This window comes from Dioscorea cayenensis, unplaced genomic scaffold, assembly GCF_009730915.1.
Source record: "Dioscorea cayenensis subsp. rotundata cultivar TDr96_F1 unplaced genomic scaffold, TDr96_F1_v2_PseudoChromosome.rev07_lg8_w22 25.fasta BLBR01002128.1, whole genome shotgun sequence".
NCBI lineage: Eukaryota > Viridiplantae > Streptophyta > Magnoliopsida > Dioscoreales > Dioscoreaceae > Dioscorea > Dioscorea cayenensis.
Genome location: NW_024088519.1, coordinates 2397 through 23114, shown reverse-complemented (window position 1 = coordinate 23114; position 20718 = coordinate 2397). Strand labels below are relative to the sequence as shown.

The following is a 20718-nucleotide window of genomic DNA, read 5'->3' as shown; positions in this document are numbered from 1 at the left end:
ATTGGCCATTATTAATAATAGTGACATGTTACGAAACATTAATTAAAGTGGATGCTTATTAATGTATATCTCTTTATCTCCCCAAATGCCCAAACCTCTTCATCTTCTAAACTTCTAAAACTCCTATGACTTTTCATCTTCTCATGTCTCTTCATCTTCCCATATTTATGAGAAAGTTTAATAGATGTGACTTTTCATATTTCTCTCAGCCTATAAATAGAGGCTTTGTAATCTTGTATAATATACATATGAGATATATGTGATAAAGAAGGAAGTGAATAAGAAGTTGGTTATTTATCTTCTCTCCACTTTGGTATGGTTTTTATTTGTTTTTTTTTTTGTTTGCTTTCTTAATTTTATAACATGACAAAAATTATTGCTTTTAGTAATGAATTTTGATATCACTAAATATATAATTTCTTGTAGTGCCTTATATATCCAATGTATGTAATTTCTATGAGATCTGCTAAGAAGGCTGGTAAAAGAATAAAGGGGGTTAGAATGAGGGGTAAAGTTCCAAGCTTCTCTAACAACATTATCACAATCTTAGTAATTTAGCCATAAATTCTCAAAATGAAAGATTCTAGAACCCTTAGCATCTTGGGGCCATGTGGTTAATAACAAAGGGTCATGATCAGAAGAAATCATGGGAAGGTGAGTAAGAATGTAGGGCTTAAACAAAGAAGCCCAATTAAAATTGACTAAATATCTAATCTAGACGAGCTAGTATGCTAGCAGACCCTAAACAGTCATTAAAGTCAATACTAGCATAATTGACACGTCCGAAATATGCATATGAACCACAAGTGCATGAGTGTCCAAGTAATAATTACTCCGGTGAGTGGGTAGTCAAATCCACAGGGAATAGAAGTATTAGTATTAACTAATGCTCAGTTATCTAGTCAAAAACAATGAATGTGATGAATTAAACTAATCGCGAGAGAAGTTAATAATGAAAGCAAACAGGCAAGGAATAAAGTGAAGGAGTTCTCAATCAATTAAGATTGGGTACTCAGGCAATGCTCCCTCTATGATCTAACATGAAGCTCAAGATTCGCTAAATGCCTCTAAACCGAGTTTAATTGAGTCGAGGTAATTCAAGAACAACCGATCCTCGTCTCCAAGCAACCGGTACTAGTCCCCTACAAGGTCCCCGTGGAGAAATCGCTCAATCTCATCATCTCACACCCCATATGACCCGCAATAAGCTCTAGGGATACCTCGGAGTGAAACCGATTCCTAAAAATAGACCCAACCTAATTCCCGGTGAAGGATCTCTAACCTCCTACAAGGTCCCGGTGGAGAAATCTATAAATCTCACACCTCACACCAAATATGGTTACTAAAGAGATCTAGGGAATACTGGAGATAGGAAACACTCAATCGGAAGGGAAAGGGGACACTCCACTATCTCATGACTCACCCTCTCAACCCCCTTTAACCTTGGTGTTTTAACTCTAATGGAGACCTCTCACATCAAAGTAACAAATCAAACAATGTAGATTAATCACAAAGATCATTAACACATGCAAGTAATGAAATCACAAGGTTAAAACTCAAATCAACTCGGATTAACTAGAAATATAATAAAGCAAATCAATACAAAGAATAGATCCTAGGATTCACATGCCCAATTACCCACTAGGGTTTAGCCCTCCATGGGGCAAGTTGCAAGCCAATGATTACTACAATGAAAAGCAATGAAAAACATGAAGGAAAACCACATTGAATTCGTGATGAATGGCCTTGATGGGTCGCCCACCGTCTTGAAGAATCCTCCTACGAAGCTAGGTTACCGGTGGCTTCCTCTTGCTATCACGGAGAGAAGATCGATCAAAGTTGATGATGGAATTTCCCCAATGTTGCCAAAGACCTCCTTCCAAACCCTAGCCGCCTTGCCTACAAAGTGCTCGCCAAAAGCTCCACAAAAAGTCACTCAAAAATAGGGCAAACAGCGTATTTATAGCTCAGATTCGTGTCTGTCACATGCAATCACGCGCCCATGTAGATTTTCCACGTGCCCGCGTGGGCTGCAAGAATTTCCACGCGGGCGTGTGAACAATAACTTTGTTACATTAAAATTGCTACAGTGGTTTACTACAGTGATTTTCACAAACGCGATCCAAATATTCTCCTCTTGAGGCTACATAATCAGGCACACGATCATGTGGTAGGCTATAAAACTTTTCTTCATCGACACGTCTTCGAGGGATCTTGCAATCTTCATAAAAAAAAGGAACATAAAGATGTGACTGCCTTTATGCCCTTCCAACTAGTAAATTGACTTGAATCTCCTTGGAAGTTGGCACACATATTTACATTCATGAACTCCTCTAGTTTCTTGGTCTTTGAATTGCACAAGAACTCTCAACATTGTGCCTTTATAGCCTATCTTTGCTCCCTTTTAATTCTTCAAAGAATTCATAACCTAATTGCACAAAAGAACACCAAATACACAATATGAGACATAAAGCATGGTAAAGATGATGCTCAATGCATGTAAAACATATATTAAAATATGTCTACTCAAGCACTTATCTATAATTAACCTTAAGAAGAGAGTTGTTAGCACTAAAATTAGAAAACATACCAGCTTTACAATCATAATAGGTGAAAGAACCCCCTTTGTTCTCAAAACTAGAACAAATAGTATTGAAATCACCTAAACTTATGTATGGAAAATTTAAAGAAGCAAGGTAAGTTAATTCTCTCCACAACCTTCACTAAACCTCAGTCGACTATCCATTGTACACAATGGATTGGATCCAACATCAGCAAGTTAGGAGGGTATTACCAGATGGAGAACTTAATGAGAGATAGCTAAAGGAGTAACCAAACCCATAGATTTGCACCAATGAACGTTAATACCAAAGAAGGAATCACTACCCAGTTTCAGTTCTTGCTGAATCTAGAACAAAAACAAGTAATACGATTGTTGTTTACTCTAGTATTAACAGGACTAATAATGCATGAGGTATGAGCTTTAATAAGGTCTTTGACTAGATTAATACTAGCCAAATTTTGTAATATCTATGTAATTCCAATAAATTGAGTTATTTTGAGTCATGAAAAAAATTAAGAGAAGGATATTAAAGAAATAAGCAAAGATTAACATGAAGAGATTGATAAGTAAAAGAAACTCCCTCATCAGGAAAGAATGGTATCTGATCAACTAAGTCTCCAGTTACCCTTTCTTGTTGGTAATGTCTTATTGATTGGAGCTTCTATGGGCTAAGGTGCCTTTTCAGAGGCCATCTTGAATTTGGTCGAGAGTCATCTCATCATCCATTTCTGCTAAACTTTTATCCTTTTATTCCTTTCCTAAGTTTTTTCAAGCTCCATATCCTCATCCCCCTGATTCTAGATAAGAAGATAGAAGAGCTTTAGCCCTTGTTTGGTTGGGGGAGTTTGGAGGGATGAAAAGGGAGTTTGGAGAAGTAGGGGCTATTTGGTTGGAGGATTTTGAAGGAAGAGGAGTTTGGAGGGGTGATGCATTCCCCCAAACCTCACTTCTCCAAATTGGGGTCCATTGGAGAAGTGGGTTCTTTTATTATTTTTTCAGACCAAAATGCCCCTTTCTTTTGAATATATTACACATATATCCTATTATATACATTAATTTAATCACCAACTATATATATCATTATGTTTCCTCATAATTTATATTTTTATCAAATTTAGATGGTTAATGATGAAGTGATTTATAAATATAATAATGATCATAAAAGCAAATTAAAAAAATATAACAATAAAGTAACTGATAAATGAATTAGAGTAATAATAAAAAAACTAATCATAATCATAATATTAATAAATTCTATATACAATAATGTTAAAATCAAGAATATAAAAAATGTACATAATTTAAAATAAATAAGTAGAAACATGATATATTAAATGAAAATTTAATATATTACATGAATAGCTGGTTTAGTACTTGAAAAAACTCTATAAAAATGGTTTGCTATTAAAAATAATAGAAACATGTTATATTAAGTGAAAACTTAATATAATACGTGAATAGTTGCTCTAGTAAGTGAAAAAACTCTATAATAAGTGGTTCATTCTTTTTAAAGTGATGCTTACCCCGACTCCGGTGTTAGCATTCAGACCCAAATGTTGGCTAACTATTCAACCTAAATAGTGTTTTTCTTCTTTTTAAATTGAGAACTTATTTATATTAAAAAATATATATACTATTTAAAGATTATATATTTCATATATTAATATTAACCGATAGAATAGATTAGTGTGACTATCCATGATCCCTCACTCCTTAAAAATGTAGATAATTTCATTTTTTTATATAAAAAAGGAAAATATATATTATACTCCCTCTCACTCTTCCATCTAACCAAACAAAAAATTTGGATTACCCCTCCTCGCCCCTACAACAAACCAAACATGATATTTTTACAACTCCTTCATCTTCCACCCCTCCAATCTCCCCTCACTCCCCTCCTCCAAACTTCCTCTTTGAACCAAACAAGGGGTTAGAGACCATGTCAATGATTCTAGAGTGGTGAATCATAGATGTGGACCCCACCATTTTAAAATATTAATAATAACACATCATCTCTCAACCTTATCATCTGTTTAAACAGTTTTCCAAATCTTATCTTGTTTTATTCAAAATTCCAGCCACATTCCACAAGTATCTCGCTTCTATGACCAAGCCATGGTTTAACAAAGAAGCACCTATAGCACATCACCTTATCTCTAGTTTCATGATTATGTTTCGAAGTTCTTTCTTCAAAGCATTGCATTTTTTTCCACGGTTGCTTCTAAGGAGAGGGAACACAGGTATGTATATTTTTGTGGGTTAGATCTTTTGTGTTTATGGTAGTATTGGTAATAATTCATTATATAAGATCTAGTCATTTTCTTGATCTATGCCTTGTATGGTGTCTCTGCTTATGCATTCGCAAGCATGCAGAATTGCATTAACTTCAGTTGCATGCCTTGAATGCTATTTTGGAGAGTATGATGTTGAAAGCTTATTGTTTTGTTCTTCTTTAGCTCATGACAGAGAATATCCTTGTACTATGATGGTTTAGGGTTAGGTGAAGCACATGTAAGTAGTTTTTATAGGTAACTAGAAAGCTATATGAATATGATTATTCTCTTGTTGTAATATCTATGAAAACATTGAGAATCGTAATATCAGTTTATTTGTATTTGGAGTTATTGGCTTTTGTTTAATGCTGCGTATGTGGCTATTTGCATGAGTCTTTTCTGTTAAGCTATTCTAGGGTAATTTTAATAATTTTTTTTGGGTAGGCGGTGATGGTTTAATTTGCCAATCTTGCATATCTATTCTTACCATCTCTTAATTTCTATATCGGAATTATTGTATAATGAGTCTGATGATAATCTGTTGGCTAGCATAGCTTGTACTGGATCTATGTTCATTTCCCTATAGGGATAGTGAGTGCATTGGGAGACTTTTTCCCAACTTGAGAAGATCGATGTTATATATAATGTCCCTGTAGTGAAAGGATTAGGGACCTACTCTTGGCATTAGTGGTTATATTAGTTCTATAAACCTCTTGTTTTTTTACTAGAACCTATCTCACCTAACTTTAATTAAATGCCATGGCACTATATCAAGTGTCCTCTGCTGGATTTAGCATGTTGGTGTTAAGTTTTTGGTGCAGCTTGGAGTAGTTTTGGAATTTTGTATAAGTCATTCATTATTGGTTTAAGTAAGGTTTGATTTTTTTTTTTCATTTGAAAGATACTCCAAGTCTCTGAATACTTTTATTAATTGGTGGACCTTAATGTGTAACTTCTTTAATCTTTGTTTCACTTCCGTAAGGTATTTGCTTATTTGAATGGTTAGGTTTTCGTAGGTGGGGTTGACCTTCTAATTTTTAAAGCTTTCCTCAAAAACTAATGGTTCATAAGTTGGTGTCCTGCAGTGCTTTAAGGGGGTGTTTGGATGTCAAGAGTGGAGTGGGAGTGAGGGGGGAGTACATGCAATCCCTTGTTTGGGTGTCCATCAATAGGAGTGAGAGGGGATTGTGGAGAGAGTGGGACTCATCCATGTGAGTGAGTCTCAATCACCATGTTTTTGGGGGGATTGCCCAATCCTGGATATGGAAAAAACTTATATGCCCCTAGGTTTACAAATATTTATTTTGATAATTAATTAGTTAAATTTTTTTGAATGTGTTACACAAATATAATTAAAAATATCTTATTATAGTTAATACCATTAATTATTATCTAATTAATAATATTAATATTTAAATATAATACTTATAACAAAATTATAGTATTATAAAATTAAATAGTTATTTTTTTACAATTAATTAGTTAAATTTTTTGAATGTGTTAAACAAATATAATTAAAAATATCTCATTATAGTTAATACCATTAATAACTAGCTAATTAATAATATTAATATTTAAATATAATATTTATAACAAAATTATAGTATTATCAATGTAAATAGTTATTTTTTATAATTAATTAGTTAGATTTTTTCAATGTTTTAAAAATTATAATTAAAAATAATTCAGTATATTTAACACTGTTAATTAATATCTAATTAATGATATTAACATCTCATCCCAAAAATTAGATTGAAATTATAGTATACCAAAATTAAATATTTATTTTTCATAATTTAAAAATATATATAATTAAAAATAAGTCATTATTATATATACAATATCATTTATATGGATGACGGTCATAATTGTCATTTTATCATATTCATTTTCTTTACTTTTCCCATTCCCAATAAATTACACTCTCCAAACCTTACCAACCAAACACATTCTTCATTCTCACTCCTCCTCCATTACCCCTCATGTCACTCCCAATCCACTCCTCCCCCAATCCACTCTTGGCATCCAAACTTGTTGAAAAGTTAGTGCTTCTTCTGGATAGCTTTATAGAATAGCTTATGCATTCTTTCTTGTTTTAATTACTTGGTTAATGCAATATTGTTCTATTAACAAAATTCTTGGTAAGCATGTTGTAGGCTTAATTTGACATAGATTATAGTTGGTGATACTAAGAAATTACTAAAGGGTAGTTTTTATTTTTTTTTGTTTTTTGTTTTTGTTCCTCTTTTGTTTTGTTGTCAATTTTTTTAAAACAAAAATATGTTTGGATATATTAACTATTATGCATTTTAAGAAGCTGAAAACACAAAACACATTTGGTTTGTACAAAATTATTATGAAGTTTTTTTTATAATTTTTATTCAAATTCATATTTTTTTATTTAATAATACAAATAAGTAAACTAATATGAAAAATTAAATTTTATTTATCATAATGTTTCAAATTTGTATTAAAAGAGCTTCACAATAATTTTGTGCTAACCATTTGAAACTAAAAAAAAAAAATTAAATACATCTTAAATTGGACCAATCATATTTTAAAAAAAATAAAGGGGGAAGGGGCTATAGAGATGTGGTCATAAGTTTTTTTTTTTAAAATCAAGTAAAAAGTCAATTGCTTAAATAGTAGGTTTTTACAAATATTTTTTTGATATATATATATATATATATATATATATATATATATATATATATATATATATATATATATATATATATATATATATATATCTGTGTGTGTATGTATATTATATATCATTTCCTAGTTTATAAAAAATAAGGGTCAAACAATAATTTTTACAAATACTTTCTAAAAATATAATTTTTTAAACTTCATAAACTAATTCGTAAAATATCAACAAGCCAAATAATGTATTTTTATAAATATTCTTTTAAATATATTATTTTTCTTAGACTATTAGTTTTAATTTATAATAAAATATTTAAAAATAAAAATAAAAAACCAATGAGAGAGAAAGAGGGAGAGAAAAAAAAAAGTAGAAGCGGAGGTGTTTCATGAAAGAAGGAGGGGTTTTGAAATGTTTTCAAAAATATTGAAAATATAAAAAGATTGTTTTCTATTTTTTCGGAAACGTGACTACGTGAGGATTGTTGACAAAATTTTGGAAATAAAAACAACTTGCCAAATGTGTTTTTATATTTTGTCTCCAAAATTTGAAATTGGCAACGGAAAGAAGGAATTAGCAACAACGCCAAACGATAAGTAATTAGAGTTTGTTTTATGTTGTTAGGGCCCTTCCTGGAGGGGTGAGTTTGGTTATCAAGTGTGGATTAGAATTTGAATGATTCGAGGTAAGTAAATCACATATAAATTTTGTGTATATATATACAAAATTTCTGATTATTGGCATTTATTTACAGAATTATTTAATTATTTTAGTTTGGTTTTAAAGCTATTCATATATTATTTAAATGTTTTGGTTTTGAATTCAAGGTCTATTACTGCTCATTGTTTTTGGAAATTATTAAATTTTCTTTACTTATTTATTCATTTATTTGATTACTTATCTTCTAATTATTTATTTGATTAATTGTTAGCTTTAGTTGATGTTCATTTAGTTATTTATTTATTTATTTTATTTTACTGGTTAAATTATACAAACATTTGTTGATTAATTATTGAACTGTTTAGCATGCTACTAATTTTTTGAATAATTAGTTTATTTTACTATTAAATTGGGATCATGCGAATGTTGCCATTTCTTCTTGTTCTTGGATTACTCTAAAAGGCTTTGTCATGAAATTTTGATAGTTTGTTTGATTATTTTGAATATTAAACTTATTTGGCATAACTATGTTAGTCTCTAGTTAATTATGCACTAATTAACCATGTTATCGTTGGTTAAACACTGATCATGTCGACATGAAACTCTGTTAAAAGACTATAGTTTCACATAGTGTCATCATTGAAAGAATAACGGTTTTTGACAATCTGACTCTAATCACCGAGGGTAAATAAATGAACTCTTAACCTTTGACTTAGGCACTGATTTTAAATGTATGATCTCTGATATATTGTTTCGGCAATAGTGAATTGGGGGATGTATATTCTGGATTAACTGACAAAAATTGTATTTTGCTGAATCATTTTGTTTTGGATTGTATTTTGACAAGTATTGCGCTATGTTTTATTATTTGTGTTTAAATTCTGAGTTTTCGAGAATTTTCCATGATCCCAATATTTTTAGTGGTTGCTTACTGGGCTTCTGAGCTCATAAATGTGTTTTTATCATTTTTCTAATCAGTCATAGGATCGTTTGGCGGATAGCTTAGCGAGGGTTATTAATCGAAGTGCCACTTAGTTTTTGCAAGTTAATAATGTTCTATCCTTCTAGTAGACCTAAACATTGGCACTGAATAATTGTTGTTTTTGCTAACCGTGTTAGTTTGAATTTTCTTATATCACGACATTGTAGTATTTTTTAATTGAAATTTGTACTTTTGATTAGATGTTATCTATTATATTGAGACAGGTTCTGAGGCCTTGCATACTCACGTGGTCTTGACCTTGTAGGTATGCAGTAGTTTATCGGTGTACTGAGCTCGATAGACATGGTTCGGGCATGTTAGTAGTTTCACCAGATAAACCTAGGCCATTTATAAAATGGGATGCAACAACTGTGGTGGGGGCTGGTTTTCTTTTAGGAGATCTTCCTCTATGGTAATCGCCTTTCCTTTTAACTGTGCCATTGGAGGCAGAGGTAACCATTGAAGCTAAAGGGACAATTCCAAAGGCGGGCTAATATGGAGGGATGCAGTGGAAACCCTAGCCAATAAGGGTACCTTGTGGTTCACGGAACTAGCACGATCGCTAATATGCACAATGCTCATATCACCTAAACACATGGCATCCTCAGAAGCTCCTTTAGGATACTTAAGGGTCTTCCCCTAAGGGCTTGTTTGGATTAGCACAAGTGTTTTTTTTATAAGTTAAGCACTTATGGGTTTAGAAAAACATGTTTGTATTGCCTTTTTCTGCAAAAGCAGAAGCTGAAATATTACTTTTTTTCATAGGTTAGTCATGTGGTGCTTCTGGGAAAAGAATTTTTCAGAAGTTGTTTTGGGGTTATGAAATTACTAAGGTAACCTTATGAAATAAATAATTTTCTCAATCTTTTCACAACCCTATAATAATAATAATAATAATAATAATAATAATTATTATTATTATTATTATTATTATTATTATTATTATTATTATTAGTGTTATTATTATAATAACACAATGAAGGCTCATTTTAGTAATTTGACATTGAAAAAGTTCTTTCAACGAGTGCACATCTCAACATCTTCACACATATAAAAGTACTTCTGCATTAATTTATCCAAACATAAAATACAAAAAAAGCACTTAACTTACTCTAAGAAGCAATTTTTTTTTAAAAAAAAGTCCTTCTATCAAACTGAAAAAGAAAAAAACATTTTTTTTCTTAAACCTATTCACACAAGCCCTAAATCCCCTTCATTCAATGCATCTACAAATTGTCTAGCAATTCGAGATGATGAGAAAACCAAAGTACAGGCACTGTGTCCGCTGTATATTCCCTCCACCTCATGACTGTCAAGGGAAACTTACCATGTGTATAGGCTCTGTCATACCTTTCTCTGTAGCCGACTTAGCCCTGGGTACATGTTGCTCACATGAGGAAGACCTTAACGAGCCACCATTGTCGTAGTCTCATTAGCGGTGAGAAACAATTAACCAAGGACGGTAATCAGAATCTGAAGGAAACCTTTGCGATGGTTGGGTGGTTGAACAATCAAACGATGATAGGAATATTAAGTCATATGGAAACAATCAACACATAACAAGTTAGGCGGAACAATCAAGGAATGCATCAATGCAAATTAAATCATGTGGAGATGGCTAAAGGCTAAATCATTGTTGGGCTTGGGTTCCCTTCCTATGTGGAGCAAGCCCAAATCTTATGTGAGGCCCATGTTATGATAACCCATTAGGGATTTTAATAACGGTTTTCAGCAATTTTCTTCATGAGATAGGTCACGGTTTTTGCAACATTTTTGAGAAAACAAAGAAAGGGAGAGTTTGTGAGATATTTTATTCTACAGCCAGTTTCATCAAATTACCAATCAAAAAAAATTATTTGTAGTTTGATAGAGCTGAATTTTGGTGGACATGTTCGCATATCAATGTTCTTTATTCTGAACAGTAAAGATCTGATTTTGAAGGCTGGTTTTTTTATTAGAGCTCTCTGAATAGAAGGTGTTCTAAGTTGTATTTTTGCTCCGGTGAGTTTGATCTAACTTCACGATCAGCATAGCATCTGCGGTTTGATTTGGCTGATTTTTTGGTCAATTTTAGAAGACATTTGGATCTTTATTCTAAATGGTGAAGATCGTTGTTTGAGGTCAGAAAAGTTGTTTTTTGTTGCAATAACTGTAGCCCTAATTTATCTCTCCATATTCTTGTGTTTTTTTTTTATGATGGTTGTTCATGTTTTGGTATGATGTGCTAGTGAACATATTTGATTTTCTGTAGACATTGTTGAGTCATAGTGTAGCCTTGCTTTTGGACTGGAGAGAGGTCTCGTGGTTTTTATCCTTCTTTTTGGAAGGAGTTTTCCACGTTAAAAATTGTTGTGTTGTTTGTGTGATGTTTTGTGATCTATATTGTGTTTTTTGGACAAACAATTATTGCTCCTCTTGTTCATTTAAGCAAGAAAGAATTTGGTCTCCACTATTTTCCTTTCCTAACAATCATATCAAATCATATGGAGAAGATTAAGGGTTAAATCTAGGGAATATTCAATCTTTACAATTAAATTATATGTTTTCTTTACTCTAATGAAAGAAGTGTGTCTTTCCTCAACTCTCTCTCTCTCTCTCTCTCTCTCTCTTCTCAGCTCTATAAATTGCATGTTACCAGCTCAAGTGGGGCACCATATCTATATTGGCCTAACTTTGGTTTCTAACCAAAAGTTTGGAATAGGAGAGGTCATCATAGGTGATTCCTACAAGCGGTTGCAGTTGGCTTTGGCATGTCCGATCATCCCACACCAATAACAAAAGATGGGTACGCATTCATATTGGACAAACAACAAAGACACATCCTTCATTTTCATCAATCCAAAAAACCACTTTTGACAAAAAGAGATAAATCTAGTTCCACTAAAGCTCGAGTGAATTTAGATCATTTCAAAGAGGTTGTCTACTCATCAACCTTCAATACCCTTCCAACTTTTTCAGTGATATCTTCAAGAATTTCATCTTTCCGCCATTCAATTAGAATGTGATGTAACTAGACCCACATTACTACCATGGAGAGTTGGGCCAACACTGGCTAGAAATTTGGTTACCGAGGAAGTAGTTGAAGGACCAAGCAATTAACTGATCATGGACCTTCAAACAATATGCACTGCATGGCTTGGTGAGTGCTTCTTCTTATAAGAAAGAAACTGTTGGGAGGTCGGCTATTGGAACATCACCCCAGCTTTTTCCATTGATTTAACAACCTTAAAACTTGCCATAAATTGTGTTTGTGAAGTGACTAGCCACTCTAAATTTGGAGTCACAATCAATCTTGAAGCACTTAGAAATGAAGAACTTCAACTTATCCAAGCCAGCAGGGCCTTGGATCAAGGGAGAGGTCTCTAATATGAGCTCGTCTTTCACTGGCAACGGAAATCCAGCATCTACCTAGTTGAATGCTTGACAAATTATGATTTTTAAATTGAGTGGATGAGACACCACTGTCCTTCGGTCGAGTAGGAGATAGCCAGGGTTTGCCCCTACTTGTCATAGGAAGTGAAGGTTATAAGATTTTAGAGGATCACAAAAAGAAAGGAAGATTAAAGAGGTGGCAAGTGAGTAGTGACGCGCTCACATCAAGCAAATTTTATACTCTGAGCTATCACCTTTGGAAGCTAAAGCATAACAAGAGAGAGACAGAGAGTTAATGGATACGGATTAGAGGAAAAATGAGTAAATTTTTCAGGAGGTTACCTAACTTTCAACTATTTTCATTTGGGTATCCCAACTTTGATTTGAATCAAAAAAAGGCTACCCAAATGAAATTAGTTGATGTGGAGCCTAGACTTGCTAGTCTGTCTAGCTAGGTAAGTCATCCATGTCACCCAGACATGCCACATCACCCATTAATTTCCATCTCAGCCCAAGTGTCATGATCCCAAAACTATCCCTTTTCTAGCCTCCATCATCTTCTTCAACAATGGGATAAAGATAGATATAGGAAAAGGAGTGGGAAAAGGAGGAGCACGACCGCGACAAGGAAGAGGAAACAAGCCACTAATACTTTCAAAGCATGCCCGATGAGTTTCCTGGAATCTTGGCACAAAACCTCCTTGTCAGCCGCAATATTCACATTGAAGATTATCTTTTCTCATTTTGGGAGGATCTTTGTGATAGGAGTAATATATTCTGGAAACTTAAATGGAATTGTTATAGAGAACTGGCCATGCATATATGATAATTTCTGTGACTAGGAAACATTGAGATAGATTTTAGATCCTCCATCAACCTTCAATAAAAAAATAAAAGGAAAAAAGGAACTCAATTATCTTCACCCAAGATTGACTAGAAAAAAACATTAAAGAACACAAAACATTAAATAAAATTACATATAAAGAAGGCAATAAAACCTCACAATACTCGCATTCCTCTTATCCTTATCAATAGAGCTGGAAGATACTTCAAAAAAAAAAATATATAAATAGAATAAAATATATTGAAACAAAGAACACCATTCGCATTCCTCCCATTCTCGAGGAACCAATGTTATCCTTCCAAATATACTTAAAAAACCATTAAAAAAACCAATTAACAATAGCAGCAGCAGAACATATTCACCCAGAGAGATCATAGACCCAACCAACGCTAAAAAATTCTCAATGTTCACAAAACCACAACAAAAAGTAAGGGAAAAACACAAGTATTCCTTGTCGCGATCGTGCTCCTCCTTTTCCCACTCCTCTTCCTATCTCTATCTCTATAGGAGTAAATTTTTCAGGAGGTTACCAAACTTTGATTTGTATCAAAAAGGTACCCCCAACATTGACTTTTGCTTCACCGCTGGTCACCCAGCCAATTTCAATAGGTTATTCATTATGTGGCTTCCAAATCAGCACCATGGCACGCGCCCTTTCCACATCAACAAGGGAGTCACATGTCCAACAGTGTTTGCCACGCGTCCGTAAAACCCCTTCTCATGAATTCCAAGCTAGGACAATTCATTCTCATCTCCGAGAAGGGGACAGTGAGTGAGGGAAAGTGAAGTCATCGTTTGGCCTGTGAAGAGAGCCGAAGTTGCTGCCCGGAGATCGTTGTTACCTTCGAGAAGGTCGTTGAACAGAGGTGAACTCATCGGCGAAGATGGCCGTTAACTGGGAGGTTTGTGGTGAGGGGAAGGTAGCCCCAGCGTATTGTAAGTGCTCTTCTCAGAAACCCTAACCCCTCTTAGCTAGGGACTCGTTGTTTATGGTAGGAGGTTTATGTTTTCCCTGGCCCTAGTTAATTTTATTGTAGGACATTCGGTGTGAGGGAAAGGTAGCCCCAACATTGTAGGTTACGTTGTGAGTATTTGGGTGTTCACATCATTATTTTGCTATGATACATATTTACTTTTAGATATTTTGTTTGTTTACATGTGTGTGTCACTTTGGTATTGATCTTTCATTGTTATTGTTGTTTAGGGTTGGTTGCTCATGTTGTGGCTCTTGCTAGAGGTTTTAGTTTGGATTTTTATTTTCATGTTGGTTTTGTTTGTGGGGATTTGCTTTTGTTGTTACTGTTCTTCATGTTTAGCTTCTTCTATATATTTTTTTTCCTTCAGGGTTATTGAAATTTGTATCTTTGCATAATTAACTTGTTTGTATATTTGGAGATGATGTATAATTATATATATGTCATCTCAAACTATATATTTTGTTAAATAAACTGTGTTTACATTACTATTCCTTGTTGAGGTTTTAATATATATATGAATTCTAAGGATAACATGACTTTTAGAGTGGTTTGCTTAAGAAAAGATAGGTTAAGAAAAGATTGAAATATCTGATTGGTTGCATTATAAATATATGAAGTTATAATTAGAGATGTTGTTTCAATTAATTCAATAATTTCCTCCTATATATATCATGGATCTCTTACCACATCACTGCAAGATAACAACAATTTGGCATGAAATAAAATCATTCCAGAATTTTTTATGCCATTTGGCATGAAATGAACAGACAATGCCAAACTTTTTTGTGGCATTTGGCACAAAAGCAACACATGGTGCCAAAACATTATGACAAACTTTCAAAATGAAATATTTTACTTTCAGATATTTTGTTTATTTACATGTGGTGTGTGTCACTTTGGTATTGATCTTTCATTGTTATTGTTGTTCAGGGTTGGTTGCTCATGTTGTGGATCTTGCTAGAGGTTTTAGTTTGGATTTTTATTTTCATGTTAGTTTTGTTTGTGGGGATTTGCTTTTGTTGTTACTGTTCTTCATGTCTAGCTTCTTCTATATATATTTTTCCTTCAAGGGTTATTGAAATTTGTTTCTTTGGATAATTAACTTGTTTGTATATTTGGAGATGATGTATAATTATATATATGTCATCTCAAACTATATATTTGGTTAAATAAACTCTGTTTACAGGTTTTTTTATCTATATGATTTAGGATCATTGTTTAGAGTGGTTTGCTTAAGAAAATATAGTTAAGAAAAGATTGAATTCTGAGTGATTATACATATATGAAATTAGAGATGTTGTTTCAATTAATTCAATAATTTCCTCTTATATATATCATGGATCTCTTACCACATCACTGCAAGATAACAACAATTTGGCATGGAATAAATTCATTCCACATCTCTTACTATTCTTCATGTTTAGCTTCTTCTATATTTATTTTTTTCCCTTTAGGGTTATTGAAATTTGTATCTTTGGATAATTAACTTGTTTGTATATTTGGAGATGATGTATAATTATATAAATGTCATCTCAAACTATATATTTTGTTAAATAAACTCTGTTTACATTACTGCAAGATAACAAGAACAATTTGGCATTGAATAAAATCATTCCAGAATTTTTTATGCCATTTGGCATGACATGGACTAGACAATGCCAAAGTTTTTGTGGCATTTGACACAAAAGCAACACATGGTGCCAAAACATTATGATAAACTTTCAAAATGAAATATTTTATTAAGTAATATGTTTTGTTTGTGTATTCGGTTTTTTTTGCATATTTGCTCCTGAGATGCAAGGAACAAAGGATTTGCCATTTACTATCTCTTTAAGCTAACTGTTGCCATTTAATATGTTGTTATCTTTTATGTTTCTTTATATATGTACTATCTTGTTGTTTCGTTATAGATAGCTATATATGTCCTGCCATATGTTGTGCCCCTCTATATGAGTTATTAATTCAATTTTTTTTTCCATCCACATGAATTGGTCAATTTAATTTAGTTTGCTTATTCATTATCTAGTTAAATGTGGCATTAATTTAGTTGCTTATATATATACACAATTTTTTAATTGTACTTTACCTTGATCACTAATTTGATACAATTGCCCTGTTTACAGTGCCAAGTGTTGAATTGTTCACAATAAGGCTCCATTACAAATTGGATGAGATAGAAGGGTTTGCTGGTTATATAGACTATTGTTGTGCAGACCAAATGTCAAGAATAGAACTAGTTAGCATGGCCAAGGAATTTGGTTTGGATGTAGATGGGTTTTCAATTGGTTGGTTAGATGCAAGGAGTGGTATGGGAGTTCATAGAGAAATCAGAACTGATTTAGAAGCCCTAGAAATGGCCATGTCTGTGGGGTGTACTAGGGAGATATATGTGTGTATTACACTTCCTAGTGGTCTGAATGTAAGTAATGATGCAAATGTGGAACTACTGAAACATGTAAAGGAAGATGAAGATGAGGTTGTGGATGATGCAAAATTGGAAGAAATAATAACTGGGGGTAAGGACAATGGAAGAAATGTTGATGATGAGGGGGATTTTCATGACTCGGACTATAGTTTCAGTGATAGGTCAGAAGAAGAAATCATAGGCAATGAAAGTAGGTTTGCAGAACAGTCTAGCAATTGTGGTCAAGCTGCACAGATGGGGGTTGAACTTGGTGAAGATAGTGAATATGCTGATTCAGATGCCTTCCAGTCTGCATCTTCTACAGATGAAGAGGAATTAGCTTCATCTAGGGCTAGATATCCTGAATTTAATGGTGAAGTTGACATGAAGAACCCCCAATTCAAAGTTGGTATGAAATTTAGGGATTTCAAACAATTTAAGGAGGCAGTCAGAAATTATGGGATACAAAATAGATACGTGATGAATTTTAGGCCCAACACAAAGAAAAAGTGCAAGGCTTTTTGTAAAAAGGGTTGTCATTTCTACTTGTGGGTATCACCAATGGTTGGAGACAAAAGCACAGTTCAGATAAAATCTGGAGTGTTTAAGCATGAGTGTTCCAAAGACCATAATAATAGACATGTCAGAGCAAATTGGATAGCAATGAATTACCTTGAACAATTTAGGGCAAACCCAAATTGGGCCATATCTGTTATTGTGCAGGTTGTGAAAACAAATCAAAAAGTAAATGTCAGTAGGTTGAAGGCATACAGGGTCAAGTGCATAGCACACAGGTGAGTTGGCCTCTAATCTTTTTATTATTGTTATCTCTAGACATGTATATCATTTAGTTATTAAAATTTGCTTGCTTGTTATCAAGGATGATAGATGGTGATGAGGAGTCACAAATCCTTAGGTTGCATGACTACAGGCTGGAATTGATTAGGACACACCCTAGGTCAATTGTTATCATTGAGTGTAACGAAGATGTGTTTGAAGGTATATATATTTGCCTTGCTCCTTTGAGAGCTGGCTTCTTGGCAGGTTGCAGGAGATTGGTGTCACTTGATGGATGCTGGCTTAAAGGGTTGTATGGAGGGCAATTACTATCTGTTGTTGGGATAGATGCAAATGACTGCATCTATCCCATAGCATGGGCTATTGTTAGGAGAGAAACCAAGGACAGTTGGACCAAATTTCTACAAGTGCTTGCACAAGACCTCAGAATTAATGACAGCCAGCAATGGGCCTTCATGTCTGATAGACAAAAGGTAAGAAATTCTTTTCAATTGATGTGCTATGTCTTTACAAACTAATACACTTTGTTTTTTTTTTTTTAACTATGTCTGTGTGTTCTATATGCTGAATTCTGCAATTTTCTTATCTAATTCTTATTCCTATTGCTGTGTTGTAATTAGGGTTTAATGCCTGCAATACATGAATTATTCCCAAACAGCGAGCATAGGTACTGTGTTAGGCATATTCACACCAATTTCAAGCAAACATATAAGGGAAAAACACTTAAGGACCAACTTTGGTCATGTGCTAGGGCAACATACCTTTCTGCATATAAGAGAGCAATTGAAGGTTTGAAAGGTATGTCCCTAGGAGCATTTGAGTACATGAAAAAGATTGAACCGAAACATTGGAGTAGATTACACTTCCATACCCAATTCAAGTGTGACATTCTATTAAATAACATGTGTGAGGTTTTTAATAGCCAAATCTTGAAGCTAGGGTTAAGGGAGTCATTACAATGAATGAAATGATTAGAACACAATTGATGAAGAGAATTCAAAAGAGGAGAGATGCTATGCAAAGAGTAACAGCCACCCACTACCCTAAGATATTAAAGAAACTTGACAAGTCCAAACAACTTAGTTGGTTTTATAATAGCACATGGTCAGGTGGAGCTAAATACCAAGTAGTTGGTCCTGATGGACAATATGTGGTGAATAAGGCAGGGTGCAAGTGTTCATGCAGAAGACGGCGGCTTAGTGGAATACCTTGTTGTCACTCAATTTCAGTATTATATTACAACAGAGAGAAGCCTGAGGATTACCTTCATCCATGCTATAGGGTTAGTCCTTTCATGGCAACATATAGCCACATCTTGTACCCTACACATGATAGAGACTCATGGCCAAAGAGTGATCAAGTCCCTTATCATCCCACCTCAACCAGTAAACAGGAGAAGGGGCAGGAAAACAATGCTTGAGAAAAAAAGAATTTGGTGAAACAAGTGCTTATACCAAGGGGAAGGTCAGCAAGAGAGGGGTGAAAGATGATCTGCAGCATTTGTGGTGCACAAGGCCATAATAAGAGGTTCCATGGAGTGGAACTGGTAATTATTTAGCAATTTCCTTAACATGTATTTTTTTTTAATTCAAACTAATTTCAATAACATGCATGTGTTAATTATATTTTATGTTTCACAAGAACACCACATAGAACCTGCGAAAACAACAACACAGAGGACCTTCTCTTGGTGAGACTTCATTGGGAGTGGAGTTACTTGCTAATGTTAGACAAAAAGGAGAGGCATCTGACTTAGGAATACCAGCTCAATCAAAGATGAGTGTTGGCAAACTTTCAATTGTGGAGATTTCTATTGATTGTTTCTGTTTGGTATCTTAAATTATAACAATTGAAATCAATTGATTGTGTTTGGTGTCTTAGGAACATCAGTTCTGTTTGATGCCTTGAATAGTTTACAATGCTTGTATTTGATCCCCTTCTATGCAGTTTTTTACAATTCCTGTTGGCACAACATATGGGACAACACCTTGCTCCCAAACACAAGAGCACGTGTCACAAGTGAGTGATTCCAAAAACTTCACTGAATTCAGTTTTGGAGTACTTAAAATAGTTCATAATATGTTTACCCTATCAACCTTTGTAATGTCATGGTAACATTGCAGGTGGACATTGGACATTTGCAAACATATGACATGGGCTCATATAGAAATGTAGATGAATTTAGTAGCCTAGACCATGTAAGTGCTTCTTTAGTTTTTCCTTGTGGATAACTTTAATTGACCATCCCAATTTTAAAATGTTCAATGATGGTGTTTTTTGGGAGGAATTGATAAAATAATTTCTAGGATTTTTAACCCACAGCAGTTATGGCACATGGATTGATTTATATAATGTTTAGTCAAATGTGTAGATGGCAGTGAAAGAAGTTGCAGGAGGGAAAGAACAAACTTCAAACCTTGTAATGGAAGCACATCCTTATGGAAGAAAACCTACCAACAAATCATCAACAACTGCTTCAGCAATGTTGAAGATTCAAGTAAAAACTAAATAAGCAGGGCCATCCAACAAGGCAGGAGGTGCTGACAAAAGGAGAAAGATTTGGTTGCCACCAGGAATTGGAGCCTATTCTAGTTCAACTGATGCTTACAAAAAACCTTCTTAAGATGCAAATTGCTTGCCTGATTTTGTACATCTGCAGTTTTAGTGTTGACATTTTTTGAAAATCACTATTCTGTAGTGTTTTTTGTAAAAGTCGTAGTTTTTACTATTTTTTTGCAAAGCATTGTTCTGCAGTGCCTAATTTTGTAAATCTGCTGTTTTAGTGAAGATATAGTTTTAGTGTTGACATTTTTTGTAAATCACTATTTTGCAGTGTTTTTTTTTGTAAAGCTGCAGTTTTACTATTTTTTTTTTGTAAAGCATTGTTCTGCAGTGCCTAATTTTGTAAATCTATAGTTTTAGTGAAGATATAGTTTTAGTGTTCACATTTTTTGTAAAGCATCGCTTGTCTGCTGTTTTGTTTTTTTGTAAAAGTCTGCAGCTTTTAGTTTTAATGAAGATATGGTTTTTAGTGTTATCAAACAACAATTTTTGTAAAGCTTTTGTTATACAAAGGCTCGTGTTTCTTATGTAGTAAAATCTCAATTTGAACTTATTGTTTCTTCACAATCTTTGCTTAAATTTGTGTGGAGGAGCCTGCACTTGCAATCTCATTTCTCTCTTAACCTGCAGAATCAA

General features: G+C 33.6%; 1 protein-coding gene and 1 long non-coding RNA gene across 3 annotated transcripts; both read left to right on the top strand.

Moving 5' to 3' along the window:
• Positions 1-16767: 16767 nt before the first annotated feature.
• LOC120257450 lies at positions 16768-18482 on the top strand. Its single transcript, XM_039264920.1, has 3 exons — positions 16768-17516; positions 17603-17993; positions 18141-18482. The coding sequence occupies exons 1-3, from the start codon at positions 16978-16980 to the stop codon at positions 18480-18482; spliced, it is 1272 nt and encodes a 423-aa protein (XP_039120854.1). The 5' UTR covers positions 16768-16977.
• Positions 18483-18984: 502 nt separating this feature from the next.
• Positions 18985-20179, top strand: LOC120257451. Of its 2 annotated transcripts, none has more exons than XR_005535684.1 (4): positions 18985-19066; positions 19162-19539; positions 19644-19718; positions 19892-20179. It is a non-coding gene; the product is annotated as an uncharacterized LOC120257451 (long non-coding RNA). The 2 variants fall into 2 exon arrangements; XR_005535683.1 differs by having other exon boundaries at positions 19880-20179.
• Positions 20180-20718: the final 539 nt, after the last annotated feature.